Source organism: Zootoca vivipara, chromosome 12 (assembly GCF_965207765.1).
Source record: "Zootoca vivipara chromosome 12, rZooViv2.hap1.1, whole genome shotgun sequence".
Lineage (NCBI taxonomy): Eukaryota > Metazoa > Chordata > Lepidosauria > Squamata > Lacertidae > Zootoca > Zootoca vivipara.
This window is the reverse complement of record NC_142595.1, coordinates 23,402,596-23,425,801: the sequence shown is the minus strand read 5'-3', so window position 1 is coordinate 23,425,801 and position 23,206 is coordinate 23,402,596. Positions and strand designations below refer to the sequence as shown.

At 45.5% G+C, this 23,206-nt stretch overlaps 1 protein-coding gene across 1 annotated transcript in view; it reads left to right on the top strand.

Annotated features, from left to right (window-relative positions):
- The first annotated feature begins 2,500 nt into the window (after positions 1-2,500).
- CRHR1 (corticotropin releasing hormone receptor 1) overlaps positions 2,501-23,206 on the top strand; it is a 71,782-nt gene continuing 51,076 nt past the window's right edge. The window contains exons 1-3 of the mRNA XM_035135283.3: positions 2,501-2,527; positions 2,797-2,830; positions 22,710-22,826. Of these exons, the coding sequence (XP_034991174.3) occupies positions 2,501-2,527; positions 2,797-2,830; positions 22,710-22,826 (178 nt within the window). The remainder of the gene's footprint in view (positions 2,528-2,796; positions 2,831-22,709; positions 22,827-23,206) is intronic.

Sequence of the window (23,206 nt, the reverse complement as noted above, 5' to 3'; positions counted from 1 at the left end):
GCTTGCCATCTGTCTCATTTCCTAGAGAAAGGAATGGGCAGCGCATTCCTAAAATCCGCAGGCGGTACAAAACTGAGAGGAATTCGTGAACACTTTAGAGGACAGGAGGAAAAAAATCCCAAGGCAACGACACACTTGAAGAGCTAGCTGGGCTGACAACTTTGAAATAAAACTGCAGAAGGGTAAATGCACACTTCTGCTCAAAGGGAAGGACCAAAACGAAGCTCCAGAAGCAAGGCTCCAGATGCCAACCTGCTGGGCAGAACAGGTGCTGAAAATTGAAAGGGGGCTGAGCATGAGCTGACAATGTGATGTTGTAGCAAAAAGGGGGCCTTTTGGTTCAAATTAGTAAATGCAAAAATATCCAACTCTTAGGGGGTAATTTCAGCTCCACGCTTAGTAGCTCTAAGAGCACACTTCATATGTGAGGCTTAAATGTGGCCGCGGGCCTTTCTTACGCTATTTACAAGGATGTTTGATCATGTTAATGCGGAAAGAGAAGCATCTGCAGTGCAAAGCAAAGAGGCTCATATTGCAAAGCGGATGAGGCAAGACCCTCTTTCCTTTAAGCTTCATGTGCAAGAATAATCTACAACCACACTCCCACCCTTGGAGTCCTCTGTTCAGTTGGGGGGGGGGGCTAATTCAAGGAGGATGTTGCGAAACTGGGAAGAGTTGAAAGGAGACCTACAAGAGACTTGGAGACAAGCCCTATGAGGAGAGGCTTGAAGCAGCAAATTGCAAGCTGTGCGACAGGGCACAATAACGCACTGTAAGAGAACTGCTCGTGTGTCTGCAAAAAGAACTATTTCAATCATATACTGTGGGGATCAAAGTAGCCACTGCCCATTGCCTCTTTGCATGTTTCAGTACTGTACTCTGAACTTCCTTCCAATCTTGAGCATGCTCAGATCAGTGACTCATGCAGAAACACAGAGGGCATACTCCTATGAAGGTACATAGTGTTCGATTTTACAAACGAAGCCCTTTCATTTGTGGAGGGGGAAACACGCCTCGTTTATCAGACGTTGGGGAAACACGCTGGCTTGGGTGTATGTTCAGTCTGGGGGGAGGGTAGTAGGTTCAGGGTGTGGGTGACAACTAAAAGTCTGTCCCAAAGTGGAGAGAAATCGTTGATGCACCTTATCCTCTAAGACAGGGGAAGGGAGACCTGTGGTTGTTGCTCGATTCTAACTCACATCAGCCTCAGCCAGCTTGGCTAATAGCCAGAGATGGTGGAAATTCTAAAGCACCTTCTAAATGCAATGCTACTCATGTGAAACAACTAGATAGGCAAGTGCTTTCCCTGTTATTTCCCACCTCCACTCGAAGAACTTGACAGAGAGCAGCAGCTTCAAATTATAGGACTGTAGATTTAAGCCAAATGCCAGGAGAAGTTTCTTAACTAATAGGGCAGTTCAGCAGTGAACCGATGGCCTTGGAAGCGTCTGGAACGTGGTGGCCAGCTGAGACTTGGTTCATCTCAAGGCAGATAGGCTGATTTTATTGCACTGGCAACAAGCCTGACTCTCCCTTTCCGTTATTCTAATTCTGTAGTGCTTCATTGTTGCACTCTGTTTGCATCACACACACACACACAAGCACACACAAACACAGGCCCATCAGAGAGAAGCAATGGGGTTGAATGGCCATGATGGCTTCTTCCCCAAAGGCACAGCCAGGCCACCTCCCCACTCTCCACCTATAGCAAAAATGGGGAACCTGTGGCCCTCCAGGTGTGGTTGGATGCCAACTCCCATCAGCTCCAGCCAGCAGAGCCAAGGGTCAAAGAGGTAGTCCAAGAATAATTGGAGAGCACCAGCCTCTCCATCCTTGACCTACTGTGTCTGCAGTAAGCCGCCAACAGGTGCATGGTGGGGAAGGGCTGTAGCTCAGCGACAGAGCATCTGAAAGTCCCAGCTTCAATAGCTGGCATCTCCAGGTAGGGTTGGGGGAGAGGGGGGGGAACCTTGTCTGAAATCCAAGAGAGCCACTGCCCACTAGTTTAGAGACAATGCTCCGCTAGATTGGCCAGCGGTCTGACTCAGGCAGCATCCTTTGTTCCTAAGCCTGCAGAACAAATGGGTCCAGGTGAGTCAGGTATGAGCTGGAGCTTGAGTAGTTTTGCTGGGGCACAGTGGGGTGAAATGAGAGAGACGGTGCTCAAGCCCAAATCAGGTGGCATTTAAAAGCTGGTGGTGGTGCGTGTCCTGGCCGATGTGAGCGTCCTCGCCTCCAGCTCAGGTGTGCGTAGGAGAGGGGGGGAGTGTCCCCGCCTGCTACTTAAACTGCAGGGACCCTGCAATCTCCTGCTGGGGGCGGGACCCGAGGCTGCCTGTAGGAAGACCCTTCCCAAGACATGAAGTGGAGGCAGGTGGGGGCGGGGCAGGTCGGGGGAGGAGGCTGCCGCGGCGGCGGCTCGCCTGGCTCTTAGCTTAGTTTGGCTCGGCTGCTGCAGGAGATTGCTGGACTGGACGGGGACGACTTGAGCTGCAGAGCGATGGAAGCCCGGAGCAGGGGGCTGCAGGTAAGACGCGGGCTGCGGTTTGACCTACAGTGGGCGGGAGGGGGGGAGGGTGCTGAATCCCTCCCTCTCCCCCTCTCCATTCACTCCCCCTCTATTCAACTTTCCACTCCCCGGGGTACGCTGGTGGTGGTGGTTGGGGGCGTTGAAGGGAAGGGTGGCAGAGGCAAGAGTGGGGATATACACACCAGACTGGCAAATGTGAGCGGGGGGGGGGGGGAGAGAGAAGATTCCTTCTCTTCTTCTTCCTGCCCCTTCTCTTCCTCATTCAGCCTTCCAACCCCGGGGTGGGCAGCGAAACCGGGGGTGAGTTAGGGGTGTTCTGATCCGGTATGGGCAGAAGAGACTGGGGGAGGAGGGGGGGAGGTCTTGCCTCCCTCTCTTTTTAAATTTCCCTTCCCCTTTCTCCTGGATTCACACCACCCATCTGTGGGTACGGAGTCTGTGTTTGTGTGTTTTACTGTGTGAAGCTGGGGGTAGAGCTTCTTCCTCCTTTTCCATCACTGTCCCCCCCACCCCGGCTTTTTTTTTTTTTTTTTTTGCCTCTGTGCTGGAGCGCCTCAAAAAACGCCAGCCCAGCTTTCGAGTCCAAGACTCCCTGGCCAGCTTGCTTGCTTGTGTGTGAGCAAGTAACCCCAGCCTCTGAGTAACCCATGGAGTGAGCAGTCTGAGAAGTGGAGTGCCGTTCATGATGGGATCTTTTAAACAAATAAATAAATCCTGGTTAATTAATTAATGTGTGATAACTGCTCCATTACTTAATGATCCCTAACACAGATTAGAATCTCAGCTCAGCCCCTCTAAACATGCAATGTCCCTGATTACGAGAAAGGAAGTGTAGTTGAAGCTACGGTATCAGGGCAACTGATATCTCTCTCTCTCTCTCTCTCTCTCTCTCAGTGTGTAGCTGTGTTCCACACAGACCAAGAAATCTGTGTAGCATTGCAGGAAAGGCAAAACCCACAGCAAACTGAAGATTGAGATACTGTACTGTATTTGGAAACCAGCAATATTACTATGTACTCTAACCTGGTGTCTTTCAGAATTTTGACCTTCAGGAAATGCCTTTTTTCTTCTGCACAGTCAAGTTTGTGTGGGTGGGGTGGGGGGACTCTGAGGGAACCTTGTTTCCAACAGAGGAGACAGCCGCAGTACTCTGAGCAGCACCGGGCAGTTCCATATACAGTAGCTGCCTTGTCGATTTCCCACAATGCCCCAGACATAATAGGACTCCAGAGCATTGTGGGAAATTGAACAGTGGCTAGCCTGTTTTTTGTTTTTGCTTTTGTTTAGAGGTGTTAACCGTGAACCCTGCTGGAGCACTGGGGGCCTTGCAACTGTGGAAAGCCGGTGGGAGCTGTTTCTTAAGTATCTGTTTTATGACCCCCTGCACACTGCAGAGAATTTTGGGGCACATTCTAGCGATTCATAGTCTGGCCAGGTGAGCCTTGCCATGGTTTGTTGGGCCAGAGACTGTTCATAAGTGGTGAACTGAGGGTCTGCCCGCCAGTTGTACGTCGACGGGAAGTTAGCATTGGTGGGCAAGCTGCCTTTCAGCAAAGCATTGCAGGGGGTTGGACTAGATGGCCCTTGGGGTCCCTTCCAACTCTAGAATTCTCTGATTCTATGAAAAGCTCAGCTGCCATTACTGAGCTTCCCATTGAGGAATCCCTGATAGACTTTCGGCAAAGAACATGAGAGCCACTGCTCTGCTCAGCATTCCATGAGACATGGGTGGTGCTAGAATAATGGGATGTGAGGTTGTGCCACTCTTCAGAAGTATTGGGACGGATTGTACCCAATAAAATAAAATAAAATAAACACTATGCATTTGCAAAGGCTCCCTAGCTGGCTTTTGTTCGTGTTGACGATTTGAATATTATATTTTTATGCTCCTCAGAACAGTCCCATTCCAGGTCATTGACTGGTGGTCCCAGTTTTTGAAGCCTTCCCCTGTAGCAAGTAGCTCGACTCAGCTCATTCTTCCAAAATTATTTGCTCCGCGGGCAGCTTTGGGCAGTGCAACAACTCTCTGCTTGCGGCACAAGGAGGACTAGAGCAGGACCTGTGTCGGGCTTGGGAGGACCCTTGGCAGGGTGCCCCCACACCACACCACAATCCAACACTTGCACACACAATGAAGGGCAGGCTCCAGTCCTGCTTGTGATGGTGACAGCGCCCCTATGCTTTTGCTGCTGCCACTGCTGCTTTAATGGCAGTAGAGGTGCTCCCTGCCTCAACACCAAGCCCCGGGCAGAGGCACTTTTGAATGGGATATAAGCTTCGCTGCCTTCTATTGTGGTCACCTGTCGTCATAAGTTACCCCAAATGGAGTGCCCTTTGCAGCTCACAGATCTATTACATTTGCACATTTTAGACGACAGATCAATGAAATCCAAATCAGGGGTGCCAACTTGAATAAAATATGGGGGGGTAGTTAAGCCCAACCCTGTATAATTGATCACAATACACCACTTGAATGTCCATGCCCATCAATTGGGGGGGGCAGCCTTCTCAAATATTTTATTGGGAAGGGGCCTGAAGGGACCTTGGCCCCTAGGAGTTGGCTCCTGTAACCCACACTATAGGCTGGAGCATTACCTTTTCGACAACTTTAAAAGGCTGTTGCGAGAGGAGTGTGGCTCCTCTTCAAAAGTGCTGCTACTCCATCCGGAGCTGAAGAATATCCTTGTTGAGAGCAGTAACAGTGGCAGAGAAACCTGCAGCTGCCATCGCCACAAGCGAAACTGGTGGTGGGATTTAGGGGAAGTGAGGAGCCCCCCAGCAGCCCTGTGCCAAGGTCCCTGCAAAATCTGCCATTGGCCCTGCTGCAATCCTTTGTTTGCCACAAGCAGATCGCAAGGTGCACTGCCCACTCTTGAAAAGCACCTGGGGGTTGGATCATGTGGGGAGGGTGGTAAATGGCAGCATGACTGGGTCAGGCCAGTGAGGGACCCTTCCAAATTCTTGGGGGCCCTGGCCAGTGACTGATATAGTTGACTGCTGGCACCAGGCATGAACTGGCACGGTATCCCTTGATAGGGCTGGTCAGACGGGTGCAAAGTGTTCAAAACAGGAGCCTTGCCTTTTATTCCACACCCTGTAACATCTAGGACAGCTTACCCATGTCATGACAAGGTGGTGTTGTGGTCTTCCTGTCCCACATCATTAGCGGGATAATGCATGACACTGTGACATCCAGTTACAGGTAAATCGTCCTGGGCATTATGGAAAGCAGGGTGGGCAAGGGAACTGGACAAATAGTTGCCATTGTTGGCTGCAACCGTGCACTTAAGCTCGCTTGTAGTTTTGGCGTGAGGCACCGTCACAAGCTATGTTAAAAATGCAAAGTCTGAACTGAAATCAAACCAATAGTTTTCACAAAAGGAAAACAAAGGGGCATTCTTGTCAGATAAGGTTAAAACAGAATACCACTGCCGAGATTGGAGCATGTTTCTGCTATGTGGTTAGGTATAACTTTACTGCATGAAAAGGATCTTTCCATCTCTCAAACACATTCATGTTTCCCTGGTGATAGTCGTAGTAGTGGAGGACAATAATAATTGTGGAATAAATACGGGACACAAATCGCAGATGAGGCATGCTAGTAGCCACAATGCCCATGTTCCACCTCCCCTCTCTCTTTTTTATAATAATCATAATATTTACAGTATTAAATTTTCCATTTTAACAATCCAATAAAACCACATTAAAAATACTCCAACTCATAATACAATTTTAAAAACCAAATTTTATGCCAATTTTTATATCTTTGGGTGACTTCCCATGCTCTGAAGTTCAGGTGAGGCATGCTAGTACGGTAGCCACAATGCCCATGTTCTACCTCTCTCTCCTTGTATTCTTATGCTCCTCTGCAGTATGTTCTCCACCCCCATGCTCAAGAACATACATTTCTCCAGAAAATGATGTGTCCTGGGCACGGTTCGAAGTTAGCCAGACACCAGGTACATTTTGCAACTGTGGACTGGCAGATTGCAAGCACTTAGAGAAGTCTTGGCCCCACATGTGGTGACTTGAGACTGCAGAAGAAAATTCCCACCACTGACCACTGAGGGCTCAGGAGGAGAAATGCCTTTATGCCCTGCATGCAAGTGAGATCGCTGGTTGCTCCCTTCCCTTTGCCGCTTTGCCTCCGCCCCCTGCCCCCCAAAAGCATGTAAGTTCAAATCTAGCACAACACTTTACATAACAATAAAATAAAATATAAAATAAAATAAAATTATAATACAATATACTGTATATTCCTGTGTATAAGACTACTTTTTAACCCAGGGAAATCTTCTCAAAAGTCGGGGGTCGTCTTATATGCTGGGTCATATTTCTTACACGGCAAGTATATCCCAAACTCTCTATTTTAACTGGAAAAGTTGGGGGTCATCTTATATGCCCAGTCCTCTTATACGCCGGAATATATGGTAATATAATATACCGTAATATAATCAATATACAGTGGTACCTTGGTTCTAGAACATCTCCATTGACAAACATTTCGGAAAACCCAGAAGTAAATGCTTCCGTTTTTGAACATGCCTTGGAAGTCGAACAGCTTCCACTGCGTGTTTTCCCATTTTCTCAATTGAATTTGCAGACAGCCCTTTGCGCCTCGGTTTTCGAATGTTTTGGAACTCAAACGGTCTTCTGGAACAGATTACGTTTGAGAACTGAGGTACCACTGTAATTATAATATAATATAAATGTAAGCATTTGTAAATATTAATTATTCAATTGACTTATGGTTTTGGCCACTATTGCAGGGGCCGAGCCCCATTTACGTTTGTGGTGTCCAATTAAGAATTGCTATTAAAAATGTGATAATAACATTCGCTGATGTAAACTGTGTTCATGTGTTTCAAAAATATAAGCAGAAAGTATGGCAGAATTGGGGCGGGGGGAATAATGCAACTAGGCATTGTGTTGTGGTGCCCGTAACCCAGGTTCCAGAGGCCAATAGCTTTTCAAACCCTGGCCTGGGTCATGCCACTGTATTAACATCTGGAATATGGAGCAGCATGGGCAGGGCAGATCCCATGGGTTCTTTGATTGTCAGGCACTTTCCTGGCTGAGACACAATTGGGCAGAAAGGACCCAAATATTTGGCTCTGGCTATGTGATTGCTGGTATTCATACATATATTGTAGCAGCACAAGAAGACTGTTGGGGAAGTGGATCCCACAGCGATGTAAGCATGTGCAAGAATGGTGTCCCTCTTGTTTGGATGAGAACTAAGTATAGTAGGCTCCACAAACATGGATGGAGCTTCCAAACATTTCTGTGAAGTCATGGGATGAAGTCATAGGAAATGTCACCTCATTGCTTTGGTAACATACATAGTTATAAGTGGGTTCTAAAATATAATTTGTGCCTTTGAACACATTCCCCCCCCCAATGCCATATCTCAATCCTGAAAGATACGAATTAACAATGTGCAGAGTCTCTCTCTCTCTCTCCCTCCCTCCCTCCCTCCCTCCCTCTGAGTCACCATAGTCTTTGATGTGCCCTGATATTTCTGGGGTTTAGTGGCAACATCATCCAGGTCAGAGAGGTATGGCTTTCAGGCAGACTGAAGCCCCAGCAACCCTCTCTCCTTCAGATGAAAGCAGCAGGCAGCTCCCAATTTCGCACAGACGAATTAATGCATTTTGTGGTCTGCATAATCCACACACATCAATTATTCCTTTGAGCAAATATACTTGGCATAATTTCCCCCAGCATATATTCATTCTGAATTCAGGCAGGAATTAATGAATGCAAATCAACAATGGCTGTTATTTTTACACCTTGGGAAAGATACCCTTTTCTTAGGAGAACTTCGTGCCCATCCGAAGCTGTTGAAAGCATGAATATGTGAGAGGATGATTATAGTTTGCAGGCCCCCTTGGCAAAGGAATGTGGCATAGTGCCTGAAGCAGCCATGAGTTGACTTCAGGTCTTGTGCGGTCAAGTTTTTCTATATATAAAAAAGTATAGAATTCCCCCTTTGTTCCACCAATGTGCCTTATGTTTGCAAAAGAATGATGCATATTCAAGAGCTCTTACTAGTTTATTTGTATTAAGTAAAAGGGAAAAAGATAAAGGACCCCTGGACGGTTAAGTCCAGTCAAAGGCGACTATGGGGTTGCAGTGCTCATCTCGCTTTCAGGCCGAGGGAGCCGGCGTTTGTCCACAGACAGCTTTCCGGGTCCTGTGGCCAGCATGACTAAACTACTTTTGGCGCAATAGGACACAGTGACTGAAATATACTCTGAGTCGGGAGTGAATTTCATGCTCTTTATTCAGCTTGTAGTAGCAATAGAAGAAGAAGAGAAGAATGGCTCTTTCCACAAAACGTCTGCTTATATACATTATTTACACAATGGGCCTTGCGTGATTGGCTACTTCAGGGCTGCTCCTGCAGGCAAATCAGGTTGCTGATTCACTTCCACCTGGAGCTGGATTGGGTGGCTCCTGCGGACCAATCAGCAGTACATAATAGTGACGGAAACCAGAGCGCACAGAAACGCTGTTTACCTTCCCGCCACCGCAGTACCTATTTATCTTTCGAACTGCTAGGTTGGCAGGAGCTGAGACAGAGTAATGGGAGCTCACCCTGCCGCAGGGATTTGAACTGCCAACCTTCCGATCGGCAAGCCCAAGAGCAGGCATCCCCAAACTCAGCCCTCCAAATGTTTATGGACTACAATTCCCATCATCCCTGACCACTGGCAAGGGATGATGGGAGTTGTAGTCCCAAAGCATCTGGAGGGCCGAGTTTGGGGGTGCCTGCCCAAGAGGCTCAGTGGTTTAGCCCCAGCGCCACCCGCGTCCCTCATCTGCATTAAGTGATCCCAAGTGTTCACCCTGGCTTAAGAATGTAGGAAGTACTTTCCTTATCGGTTCAGAGCGAAATCCGGAATTATTTGCAAGAATACCCACAAACAGCAGGCATTAGATAACCCACCAGAAATTAGCCAATGGGGCACTGGTGCACCAAAGTCACTCATCACATGTGTGTATGGCTTATTATTTGCAGACACGCACAAAACCCCAACAACCCAGCTTTTAAAAACTGGATGTGGATCATGGTTGGGAATAGGGACTGGGGCATTTTCAAGGGAAGGTATTATAATGGAAACATAGGAATGTTCCTATTCTTCACGCACATTATCTCAGAAGTCCTTACCACATCTCTGATAGGTAGATCAATATTTACAAATGCAGCAGATTCAGGGGGCTGAGGCTAACAAAAAAATAATGGCTCCCCTAAGTCCACTGAATGGGTTTTATTCGTGGCTGACAGCACAAGATGCTGATTTTAGTGAGATACTGATTTCCACATACTGTATGCACACATCTTAAGTGTGGTGCTGTGTAAGGTTAATGAAATAAAAGGGGGGGGGCTAAAGCCACATAAATCCCAGTATTCCTGACAACTGGCTGATTAAATTTATATCCCCCCCTTGCTCCCAAAGGAGCCTCAAAGTGGCAAAAATCACAATGTTGGACTCCAGCTTCTGAGTCCAACAATGTGGTTTTTGCCACTTTGAGGCTCCTTTGAGAGCAAGGGGGGGATATAAATTTAATAAATAGAATTAAGATACTGTATCTGGAGGGCCACAGGTTAGGCGTTTCTGCTGTAGATTCTAAAAGAAATGCTTGAGCCATAGCTTTCTTGTTTGTAGAATTTGGGGTTAACCCAATCCACTTTTTTGTGTCTTGAGGAAGAAATGTCAAATACATATTCTGCATGTGAGCAGAATCGGCTGCAAAGTTCTCTGTGGAAGTCTAATGGAGAGGAATGAGAGCTGGCCAAGAACATAGTAGCGGATTCTCCCTCAGGGGTTCAATCTCCCTATCTTTATTAATTTATTGCATGAAATATATTTAAACTGCCCTTCATCCTTATGGATACCAAGGCGGTATGCAATGGGCATTGTTAAATTCACTATGCCGAGATAGAACAACTGGATAGCTCAGTTGGTTAGAGCATGGTGCTGATAACACCAAGGTTGCGGGTTCGATCCCCATATAGGACAGCTGCAGATTCCTGCAATTGCAGGGGGTTGGACTAGATGATCCTCAGGGTCCCTTCCAAACTCCACAATTCTATGATTCTATGAAATGCACTAGCACAAGGGGGGAAACCCACAAATCTGCCAGTAAAACAGATTTTGAAACACCTGTCTTCCCACTCTGCTGACCTTAATGATTGATGGAAAGTCAACTGTGGGTAGACTCTGTGGCCTGAGGTCAGTCTCCTTTAGTACCGACATTGCCTGTTCTGGTTGCTGTTTGTCTCTCATTCCCTGGCAAGCTGTAACTTACGAGCAAATTGATTTATTATTTCCTTTTTACAAAACTACCGTAAATCTCCAGTGCCCTTTTCCCTTGTTGGAAGAAAACTGACAATTCAAAAATGCTCTGAAGCTAACATCCCCCGAAGAAGCAGAGCGCAGCAGAGCCACATCTCTGCTTTCCACGTTCAAAAAAACTACAGTGGCTTTTGCCTCCTGGATGGGCACTGAATATCCCTCACAGGCTAGTGTAATAATGGCAGTGGGTTGCAAATTACCGGTCTATCCCAACTTAATGCAGGGGAGAAGGGAAGTCTAAAAGATTTACAGTTATTTTAGAGTCATGGCAATTTGCAGTTACAGTGGTACCTCGGTTTATGAACACAATTGGTTCCGGAAGTCTGTTCATAAACTGAAGCGTTCATAAACTGAAGCGAACTTTCCCATTGAAAGTAATGGAAAGTGAATTAATCCGTTCCAGACAGTCCACGGAGTACTTAAACTGAAGCGTTCATAAACTGAAGCAAACTTTCCCATTGAAAGTAATGGAAAGTGGATTAATCCGTTCCAGACGGGTCCATGGAGTACTCAACCTGAAGCCTACTTAACCCAAAGCATGGGTGTAATTGGTTCTGGAAGTCTGTTCATAAACTGAAGCGACCTTTCCCATTGAAAGTAATGGAAAGTGAATTAATCCGTTCCAGATGGGTCCACGGCGTTCATAAACCGAAAATTCGTAAACTGAGGTGTTCATAAACCGAGGTTCCACTGTAAATGAAACAACTACATCCAATGATTATAAATCCCTATAACTTTAGACCAGGGATGGAGAACCTGGCTGTTGCCATTCAGATGTTGATGGACTCTAGATCCTATAAAGTCATTTCCCAGGGTGTGGCTGCTGTCAGCTACTAGGAGCCACAGGGGAGAGCTTGGAGCCACATACGGTAAATCTTTACAAATAACATCCACCTGCCACTTCCCTCTCAAATCCCTTCTTCTCACTTAAGCATTTATTGAGTGGTCTCTCATAACACAGTTAACGCTAACCTGTTCCAAATTGTTCAAGGCACAGTTAAGAAAATGCCACCAGCTTTCTGCTTGTTAGCAAAATTACCTCAGGAAGGCTCCCGCCTCGCAGCCGTTCTGCTGCCTGACTTCTGAGGGTGGGACTCTGGAGGCAAAAGCAGATGCCCAGAATTGCTCAGGAAAGCCGAGAACAGTACAGTGTCTTCGTTAATAAACATCAGAACTCTTGCCTTCCATAGGTAGTATCCAAACATATGTGAAACCAGGAACAGAAATGCATCATCACTTTTAATATAAGAGCAGACAGGATGAAATTTCTATATGTTATGGGTGGGTGTGGGTTTAAGAGATGTCCAGAGCAGGATTACTGATTATATGGAAAGAAGCCCACATCTATCAGAAATCCTGCTTCTCAGTTGTTTGTGTACACCAGCTTTTGGCAACTTAACACCCTTCAGATATTTTGGACTACAACTCCCATCAGGCATTAAGGTTCATTTGTAGTACTTGCATCATGCTGGATAGTGCCCTCTCAAGAACTCTCTCTGCATGTGTGCAGAGAGAATTGTCACCGAAAAATAGGCTAGGGAATGTATAATGAGCCGTTCTGAGGTAATTTTAGTCTGTGGGAAGTCAGTGGTACCACCAGACAGCACTCTGTAACTAGGGCCTGAACAGTTTGGAACAGGTTAGTGTTAGAAATGTTGTGGGAGATTTTCCAATGTGGGTTAAACAAGATCAATGGTTTATTGAGAAACGTGTGTATTATTTGAGATTGTGTATTGGCGTGTTGTGTTCTTTCATCCTGGTGGAATGTTTGGTTTGGGTGGGGTGAATTTGAAGTGTGCACTTTGCATAGCACAGTGACAATAAGCCTGTCTTGAATAATCAAAACTGTCTTCATTCTTGGATAGCTGTTAAGCCCAAAGATATGGGCTAGCAGGCCATACCCCTAAATTGTCCCAATTGAATTGGGACATCCTGTTTTGAGGGGTCGTGCTCTCACGTGAGATTGCAGCCCCAAAATACTTATAACATATAACATAACATACAAATTTTGTTTTCCATTCATATTTCTGTATTTTAATATTTTGTTGGGAGCCGCCCAGAGTGGCTGGGGGAAATGATAAAGTTGCTTTTATCATTTAGCACATTCTCTGCCTCTCCTCTTCAGTCTGGAGTCACTTTCCAACCGTCCAAAAAATGCTTACTTTAGTTACCTCTCACACAGAGACTTTCCCACCAGCTTCATTCTCTCCATCCATGGGAGTCATCTTCTGGTAGCTGTCTGGTTCAGAATATTTCAGAAAGATCTCCAATAATTTCCCTGCCATTAGCACTATTAAGGAGCCATCAGCCACTCATCTAAAGTCATCCTTTGTGCAGTCCTGTAGCTGATTGTGTGTGTGTTTGTTTCTGTGTGAGAGAGAAAGGCTTGCTGGCCCATTATGCTTCCATGTGGCCTACAGATCTGCAATTTTGGATGAACGCAGCCCAAGACGTCGGATTATTAGAAAAATCTGGAAGCTGGATTGGGGTGGGAACTGTTAGTGTATGAAGGAACAGTAGAAAGAAATCTGACTCGCATATAGTAGTCTGAACCACTGAGATTATAACAAAAAGTAGTACCTGGACTTTTCCAAAAGCTTTCAACAAGGTGTCACACCAGAGAGTCCTAAGCTTAGCAGTCACGGAATAAGAAAGCTTGTTAAAAGCTTCTTTTGGGGAATTAAGTGGATTGGGAATTGGTTAAGTAGCAGGAAGCAGAGTAAGAATAAATGGACAGCTCTCTGAATGAGAATTGTGGCATCGCCAAAGGGTTGGTATTGGGACCTGTGCCTCTTAGCTCATTCTTAAACAATCTACAGTTAGGGGTGGCCAGGATTTGGGTGATACTAAATTGTTCAGGACTGTTAAAACAGAAAGAGATGGTGAAGATCTCCAAAAGGACCTCACCAAACTGAGTGAATGGTCAAGTGGTGCATGTCTAGGGCAAAAAGGTTCAGCAAAGGGCAACCAAAACGATCAAGGGGATGAATCCATGTTTGGGACTCTTTAGTTTAAGGAAAAGGTGCAAGGTGACATAATAGAAGTTTATAAAATTATCAGGAATAAGGCGTGGTTAGAACCTTTCCACAGATACCATTTTATGTTTGGAGCAATATTATTAGCAGTACGTTTTATACTGCTTAATGCCAAAATAGGTTCCTAAACAGTTTACAAAGTGAGGAAGAAGTAAATGCACTGAGATCGTCTGGCCCAAGCTCTTTCTCTCTTGATCATGGAGTTGGTAATGATGGGCTAGGATTTGGGTCTGGGGGGGGCGGGGGGAGGAACAGCAGGCACCATGTATCTGTTTCTTCTCTCTCTCTCTCTCTGATGCTGGCATGCAGCTTAGAAACAGTGACCTCTTCTGTGAAAGAAATTATCTTCCAGCGGTAGAAAGAGAGATGAAATGTTGTGGTGGAGGAGGGAATGATTAACAGGGCAAAAACAAGTTATTTGCCTCCCCCTCATTCTTCCCGTAGATTTCTGAACAAGTTACAGCTTGCTTACAAGGCAAGCAAGATGCTTAAATGTTGCCTGCACTACCATCGTGAAAAAATATCTAACGTTTTTGCTTCTGAATGCAACGTTCCCTTGTTTCCCCCATAGGGTGTGCTTCTTTGAGTCTCGCCCACAGTTGGGAGCCGAGTTAATCCCCTTTTTGCCTCTGTCCTCCATTTTACTGGGGGGCTGGGGAGAGTTGATTTAAACTGACACAGGAGCAAGTCTTGAAACTGCTCTCAACCACAGACTCACACATGCCGGCGTATTGTGTTATGTACCTGAATGGGCTTTACATGGTGCCGACAAAGGTTCGTATAGTTAAAGCTATGGTTTTCCCAATAGTGATGTCTGGAAGTGAGAGCTGGATCATAAAGAAGGCTGATTGCTGAAGAATTGATGCTTTTGAATTATGGTGCTGGAGGAGACTCTTGGTGTTAACCCCTTCATGCATTAATTTGACTTAAGCATGTTGGTTATATGAGGCTGGTTATCCCAGCTGGAGGAGACTCTTGAGAGTCCCATGGACTGCAAGAAGATCAAACCTATCCATTCTGAAGGAAATCAGACCTGAGTGCTCACTGGAAGGACAGATCGTGAAGCTGAGGCTCCAATACTTTGGCCACCTCATGAGAAGAAAAGACTCCCTGGAAAAGACCCTGATGCTGGGAAAGATGGAGGGCACAAGGAGAAGGGGACGACAGAGGACGAGATGGTTGGACAGTGTTCTCGAAGCTACGAACATGAGTTTGACCAAACTGCGGGAGGCAGTGGAAGACAGGAGTGCCTGGTGTGCTCTGGTCCATGGGGTCACGGAGAGTCGGACACGACTAAACGACTAAACAACAACAATAGGTTGGGACTGGGAGTCTGGCCCTACCCCTGGTATCAGACGGCTGCCCAGGGGTATCTGCTCAGTGAGTGCAGGCATTTGAAAAGGAGCTATCTGCACAGGATCAGTTATTCATGCCTAGAAGCTCCAGGTCCACACTCAAAATAAGGGTGCAATGGGGCTCTTCTTCATCGGAGGTTTTTAAACAGAGTTTGGATGACCATCTGTCAGGGATGCTTTAGCTGTCCTTCCTGCATTGCAGGGGGTTGGACTAGATGGCCCCTGGGGTCCCTTCCAACTCTACAGTTCTACGATTCTATGTTGCAAGTGGGGCTAACTCAGTCATGTGACCCTTCATGCATGTAATAAACATATGAAGAGGGCTGTACTCTGACTGATTTGTGATTTCCTGAGGCCTCCCTCCGTCTTTCTGTGAACTCAACTCCCAACAACATCCCATAAGATCACAGTATCATTCCAATTGTTTTTTTAAAAGTGAATCACTTCGCAAACTCATGTCCCATTGGAAAGCTAGGGTCTTCCCCCAAATATGTAGAAGCCACTGACTGATTTTGGAGGGCTCTGCTCCTCCTCCAGGCTGATGTAAACTCAACCACCTAAGTAACTTAGTTAGACAGCATATCGTCCTTTGTCTATTGACCTGCATTTGTAAGATACAATATCCCAAACCCACCTCTTCCATTAAAGGCAGCCCAATGCTTTCTTCTTCTTTTTTAACCTTTATTGAAAGTTCAAAAAGTACATAATTATATGTGCACTAAACATGGTGAGACTTAAATGAAAAAGAGAAAGAGAAACAGAGCCTGTGTAAAAGGGAAAATAAGGGGGGGACACCCAAAACTCTAAATTTCACAAGGTTGTTATTATACTTCACCAGATCTTAACCTATTACAGTATTTGTAAGAATGGATTCCAAATATTATTGAATTTGCCCATGGCAAGTTTGCATTTATATGCAAGTTGCGAGTTTGCATAAGTCTTTTTTTATTTTTCCATTTCATCAGTATCAGTCTTTTTGCTGTGGTAAGGGCGTGGAGAGTCCACTTATATTGTCCATTTGTAAGGTTCCATGTGCTGGGTATATAATTCAAGAGGATATTTTGCTTGGTAAATGTAAGGTTGTTCCATACAGTTCTGTTGATGGTTTCAGTTACTTTCTGCCAAAAATCTTTCAATATAGGACAATGGAAAAACATATGTTTTAAAGAAGCATTATCCCTATTGCAATGAGGTCCAGTATATTCTAAATATTAATATTTTGTTGTATTAGCCTTAGTTTAAGATTTAAGCCCAGTACTTTCTTTGACTCACAACCTGGCCAACCCATCCATGGGAAGAGCTTCAGAAAGACGGGCTTATCATTCAGGCAGGTTCATGTGGGAGCAAGGATATGTGAAGATCCTTCTTAGAGGCTTTACATTGCCTTGTGTTAACAACTTGTGACCAGGAACTGCATGCAGATGAATGAGTGGGCTGGCAGAGGAATGGAACGTTGTGTCCCAACTCCAACATCCTGCTCAGTATCCATGCTAGCTCCGAAGGCAGGAAAGTCTCTTCTTCCTCCATGACCAATATGGAAATGCAGAGCGAGGGGGGGGGGAGTACGGTGACTTGGCCCTCCTCTCCCAGCCCATCTGGGGGAAGTCAGCTTTTTTGTTTGTTTGTTTGCTTGCTTGCTTGCTTGCTTACTAGCCTAAAGGTAAAGGGACCCCTGACCATTAGCTCCAGTCACTGACGACTCTGGGGTTGCGGCGCTCATCTCGCTTTACTGGTCGAAGGAGCCAGCGTACAGCTTCCGGGTCATGTGGCCAGCATGACAAAGCCGCTTCTGGCGAACCAGAGCGGCGTACGGAAATGCTGTTTACTTTCCCACCGGAAAAGTACTTGCACTTTGAGGTGCTTTCAAACTGCTAGGTTGGCAGGAGCAGGGACCGAACAACAGGAGCTCACCCTGTCACGGGGATTCGAACCACCGACCTTCTGATCAGCAAGCCCTAGGCTCTGTGGTTTAACCCACAGTGCCACCCGTGTCCCTTGCTAGCCTAGTATCCCTTGCTAGCCTAGTAGATTGCATTTCAGTTCTGGGCATGAAGAAGGAGGAGGCTTCACAGAAGCTAAAATGCTCATGGATACTTCAACAAGTAATAAAACATTCTGACCTCCTCTGCCCTGTACATTTAAGGTAGCGTTATACCACTTTAAGAAGTCGTGGCTTCCTTCAAAGAACCCTGGGAACTGTAGTTTGCTGGACTTTGTTGGGAGACCCCTTTTCCCCTCACAGAGCTACAATTCTCAGAGTTCTCTGGGAAGGGGGGTCTATTGTTAAATTACACTGAGGACTGTAGCTCTGTGAGGGCACTAGGGGGCCTCCTAGCAACCCTCAGAACCCTTAATAAACTACAGTTCCCAGGATTCTTTGGGGGGGAGCCATGACTGTTTAAAGATACTGCTTGAAATCTCTAGTGCAGACGAGGCCTTAGTTGGCATTTTTGTATGTGGTGCTCTCTGTATTTTTCTACTTTTTCTACTAGTCCAGAGCACTATCTTTTTAGAAAGAAAGAAAGAAAAGAAAGCTCTTAGGACTAGGACTAAAGGCCTTAATTGCCGTGATTAATTGCAGATTAAAAGTGTGGGCTGTTAATCACAGTAGTACCCCATGGGGTGGGGTGGGGGAAGGAGCTAATGGCAGTGTTGCTAAACAAGCACTGTGCATTGCTTGGCTGAAGGTTTCCCACACAATGAATTATTTTCCTGTGCCACTTAGTAAAGAGAAACTCTTCTCTCCATCCTCGCCACTAAATAGCTTGGAAAAATCACCTGAACTTGAGGCTGCACCACAATACCTTTGAAGCACATTTAAGGCACATTCTTTACCTCAAAGAATTCTGGGCACTGTAGTTCGTTAAGGGTTGCTGAGGATTGTGACTCTGTGAGGGTTAAACTACATTACCCAGAATTCTATGAGGGAAAGAATGTGCTTTAAAGATATGGCGTGCCTATGTTACCTGAGATAGTTGTTTGGAATCTCAGGTGAGAAACCCACACAGTTGCTCCCAGTACCATTCACCACAAGGAAGCAGCTTAAGGTCCAAATTAATGTGGCAGAAGATAAGGCTCAGTAAAACAGTTCTGGACATAGATACAGACATATATAGATACTTGGAAGTACAAAGTTTCTCCGTTGCTCCAAATAAACCGCAGTAATTCAAGATGTAACATGGACAAGTAATACCAACAGACGGACAACTCGCAGACAAACTGACAGAGCTGACATACAATAACCACAGATATAGTCAGGGCACTCAGCCTTTGACAGGTGTGTGTGTTTAGTCGTTCAGTCATGTCTGACTCTTTGTGACCCCATGGACCAGAGCACGCCAGGCACTCCTGTCTTTCACTGCCTCCCACAGTTTGGTCAAACTCATGTTGGTAGCTTCGAGAACACTGTCCAACCATCTCGTCCTCTGTCGTCTCCTTCTCCTTGTGCTCTCAATCTTTCCCAACATCAGGGTCTTTTCCAGGGAGTCTTCTCTTCTCATGAGGTGGCCAAAGTATTGGAGCCTCAGCTTCACGATCTGTCCTTCCAGTGAGCACTCAGGGCTGATTTCCTTAAGAATGGACAGGTTTGGTCTTCTTGCAGTCCATGGGACTCTCAAGAGTCTCCTCCAGCACCATAATTCAAAAGCATCAATTCTTCGGCGATCAGCCTTCTTTATGGTCCAGCTCTCACTTCCATACATCACTACTGGGAAAACCATAGCTTATAACACCAACTTTCCTTCTAAAAGCAGAAAGGAAGTTGGCTTTCCTCTAAAAGGCTTGTGTGTTTCTGAAGTCTGCCACTATGCCGCCATGCTCTGCCAAGACTACTTCCAGGTTGTACAGTTAAATATGATTTTGAATTTTTGGAGAACCTGCCTACCCATGCAAAATTTCTACCCAGAGAAATCTGAATTTCTTTTGTCTCCTTTTTTGACTGTAAGGAAAGTGATGGGGAAATGCACTCGAAAGTGTGGGGATTAAAATGTTTGATGTGATGGCATATAACCTCCACACAAACAAAGAACAATGCATAATAAACAGGTTGCCTGAAAGTGAACTAAGGTACCTTGGCAGCACACACATGTTCAACTCTTGCTGTTGCCATGTTGGGTTCCCTCCTCCCTTTTAATTAAGCATTAAAGGCCAATTTGTCAGCTGTATTAGGTGACCTGCCACCAGCCTTCTTCAAAGCTTGCTGATTCCTTTTCCTAAACAAGCCCATCACTTTCAATCCCTGTTCATACCGGTAAGAGCAGAAGGTACTCTACTGCAAAGGCCGTTTAAAAAAAAAAAAGCATTTAGGGGAAGCTCATCATGAATGGGGACCCAGGTGGCGCTGTGGTTAAACCACTGAGCCTAGGGCTTGCCGATCAGAAGGTCGGCGGTTCGAATCCCTGTGACGTTGCTTGGTCCCAGCTCCTGCCAACCTAGCAGTTCGAAAGCACGTCAAAATGCAAGTAGATAAATAGGAACCGCTACAGCAGGAAGGTAAACGGCGTTTCCGTGTGCTGCTCTGGTTTGCCAGAAGCGGCTTTGTCATGCTGGCCACATGACCTGGAAGCTATACGCCGGCTCCCTCGGCCAATAATGCGAGATGAGCGCGCAACCCCAGAGTCGGTCACGACTGGACCTAATGGTCAGGGGTCCCTTTACCTTTACCTTTACATCATGAATGAGAACTAACTGAGCCACGGATCAGTGAAGAAGCATCATACTGAAGGAGAGGACCTGGGGTGGTGGTCTTTTTTGTTTCCAAATTGCTCAAATGAGTTAATAACTTATCAGATTTACCCTACAGTTCACACGGCATACGGTTGACACTCCAAAGAAATCAGCTTGCCATTCATGTGCTCACATTTATTCAATCAAACTCTCATGATTATCCATTAGTCAGATGAAAAAGTGCAAGGGATATAAGTAGGGTTCAACGAGACAATTTAACCAATCATTGCCTTGCCTTCTTCAATGGTTTCACCTCCAGAATACGTAAATCTTCATTCTTGGGTTTCATTTGAGCTGGGGCTTCACTCCAGCCCTGGAGCGTGTGAAATAGCAATAAGAAGAAGGATGAGGAGCACACAGAGGCTGTATTTGGACATCATGGTTAATGATAGTTTGCTGTAATGGGAATTACCGGTAACTAGGCACCTTTCTATGCTTGCATGCACCCCGCAAGGCGTAGATCAGAAGCTTTCACTTCTGATTTCAGTTCAGCAAAGTTTTGGATTAGTCTGAATCTTAAATATGGTTAATGTTGACTATGTTATTTATTTATAGATAGATAGATAGATAGATAGATAGATAGATAGATAGATAGATAGGATGGGTTCAATAACCATGGTTGGAAGTTGGCTTCTTTCAAACAAACCATAGTTAAAATCAAACACAATGTATTGGGTTCAGTTAATGGGAAATGGAAGCAAACAAATTCCAAACTTCTCCCTGTGGCCACGCTAAAAGAGGAGGGGGGAGTACATGAGACTGAGAGGAGCTAGGCATGTTTCCATCACACTACACCGTAGTTTACTGTGGTGCCCAAACACAGCCTGTATATGCTCAGATACCCTCTTTTTCTTTATTACTGTTTCACATACTCCTGGGCTAAAGCATGTTTAAATCCATAGTTTATCCTGACATCTAAACACAGGCATTATGTGCTCAGTCTCTCCATTTTCATTATTACTACCGGTATTTAATACACTCCAGGGCTAAACCATGGTTTATTGTGCAGTCTGAATGCAGCCGCATAGACCTCAGATATTACAAGAGAGAGTCTCCTGGTCAAAGGGCATGCATTTCAGAGAGTCTTGAACTGTGACATCTTTCCTTTTAGAAATCAAATTCTGCATTTTTAATCCAACGCATCTCTCTCCCTCTCTCCCAGAGACATTATTCTGTAAACAGCAGGAAGAATTATTTGCCCAATAAAGTGCGGCAATTATCTTGTAACAAGAGTGTCCAAGCCCTGTTGGCGAATTCTTCCGAAGCTGCAGCCCCATCCATCTTCCTTCTCCAGAGCTGTCTGGGCACTTCCTGACACAGCAATCACATCTTGTCGCAGACACTGAAATGTCTGGACCAACAGTGTACCCTCTCATTAGCATATATCTGCATGTGTTTCTTAGGCTGAAGGAAGGCATCCTTCTTTACATTTGCCTTTCAGATGTCATAGCATCTTCAAGGTTTACCCTGAGCAATATAGGTGCCTACTCACTCCACATGCAGGTAATTACACTATCAGAGGACAGTGTTTTCGGGTTGTTGTTTTTTTAATACGATGCGCTATAAACAGGAGAAGAAGAAAAAAAGGATGGAAAGATTTCTCCACCCAGAATCCAGCAGACCTGGCAACAGCAGGCTGCTATCATCATCATCTTGCACTGCTTGTGAACCTCACTGCAGTTTTGAAAAGGAATATTCATTGAGGGGAGAGATGGCACCGTACAGGTGATCAGTGGGTGATGAAGGAAAACGGGTAGAGGAATTCCCATGCTGAAAATACTCTGAATAATCAAATATGTCCCAGGTATAACAGAATATTGGACATTTACATGAGCCTTCCTTGTTAAGTAGGGCCTGCCAAAGCAAAACATTTAGTACCTTCAGAAACGCTAGCTCGTTTGTTTTTAAAGTCACCATTCAGCGTTTATAAATTACAAGGTCTCCTCTTGCCAATTTTGAACATTCGTGGATATTTGTTTCAATTTTTCTCACAGTGCTGCTCTCCAAAGTTTGTGCTGGTGGAGTGAAAAACCACATTACTGCGGTCGTTCTTACACCCCACTCAGCCTTTCAGAACGAGCTGCCATAGATTCATAGGATTACTGAATTTTAAGAGTTGGGGTCAACCTCAGAGGCCGTCCTGTCCAGTCCAGTCCAGTTATCTGTAAGCCACATCTTCCACAAGTGCACTGGATTGGCTCCAAATTAAGTTAGTCGCACTTCAATGCAATCAATTCAACAAGCTAGTCATGACTAAAATTTTAAGACCCATTGATTCCAAAGGGAACAAAGTACAACTAGCTTACAGCGCAGTGCTATACATGATTACTCCAAAGTGTGCTCCATTGACTTCTATGGGACTTGCTCACAGGTAAGTCGGTATAGGAATTGCAGCCTTACTCTGGTTCCAATCTATTGCACCCAGAGCAGTTCACAGAAAATAGCAGAAAAGTCATAATCCGTAATAACATTTTTAATACCGCTACAACACGGCAATTCCAGTTAGCAATTCATTTAAAGCACATCAAAGATTTGAGCATACTAATGAGTCAATTAACAACCTACAGAACCCCTCAATAGAATACATCTGGCAAACGAGACTGCCTCACCTCTGGAGCACCTTGCCCCAAAACTAAAACTAACACTCGAGAGAGGGAAGCAGACAGAGAATGGAATATAGAAACCATTTCCTCCCCTGTAGCCTCACTGCATTCGCCTCTCCTTCTCACACAGGTTATTCTCTTCTGGATCAACCTTGCCGCAGCTTCCATTCAGGATGAACACTGTGAGAACCTTTCTCTGGCCACCAACATCACTGGTGAGTGGGCTCCTGCTATTTGGCTCTTGTCTCCAGAAAACCATCACACCACCCTGCTTTGGGGACAGGGGAAATGCAAGCACTCACCAAGGTTTTAAGACTATGAGGTTTTGAGACTAAGGTTTGTGCCCAGTGGCCTGGCTTCAGTAAATGTCAGGTTCTGGTTGGCAGTGGGCAACTAGGAGGTCTTATCCAGCTCTTTAAGACCACGGTTAGGGAATTTCAGGCCTGGAGGCCATGAGTGACACTCCAGGGACAGATCTACACTCATGGTTTTTAATGTTTTCTTCTTCAACTATCCAACCTCCCAAAATTTCAACCTCTTGCGATGGTTTGACCCCTTTCTGTTTTAACGGTACAAATTCTACAAACACCCTCCA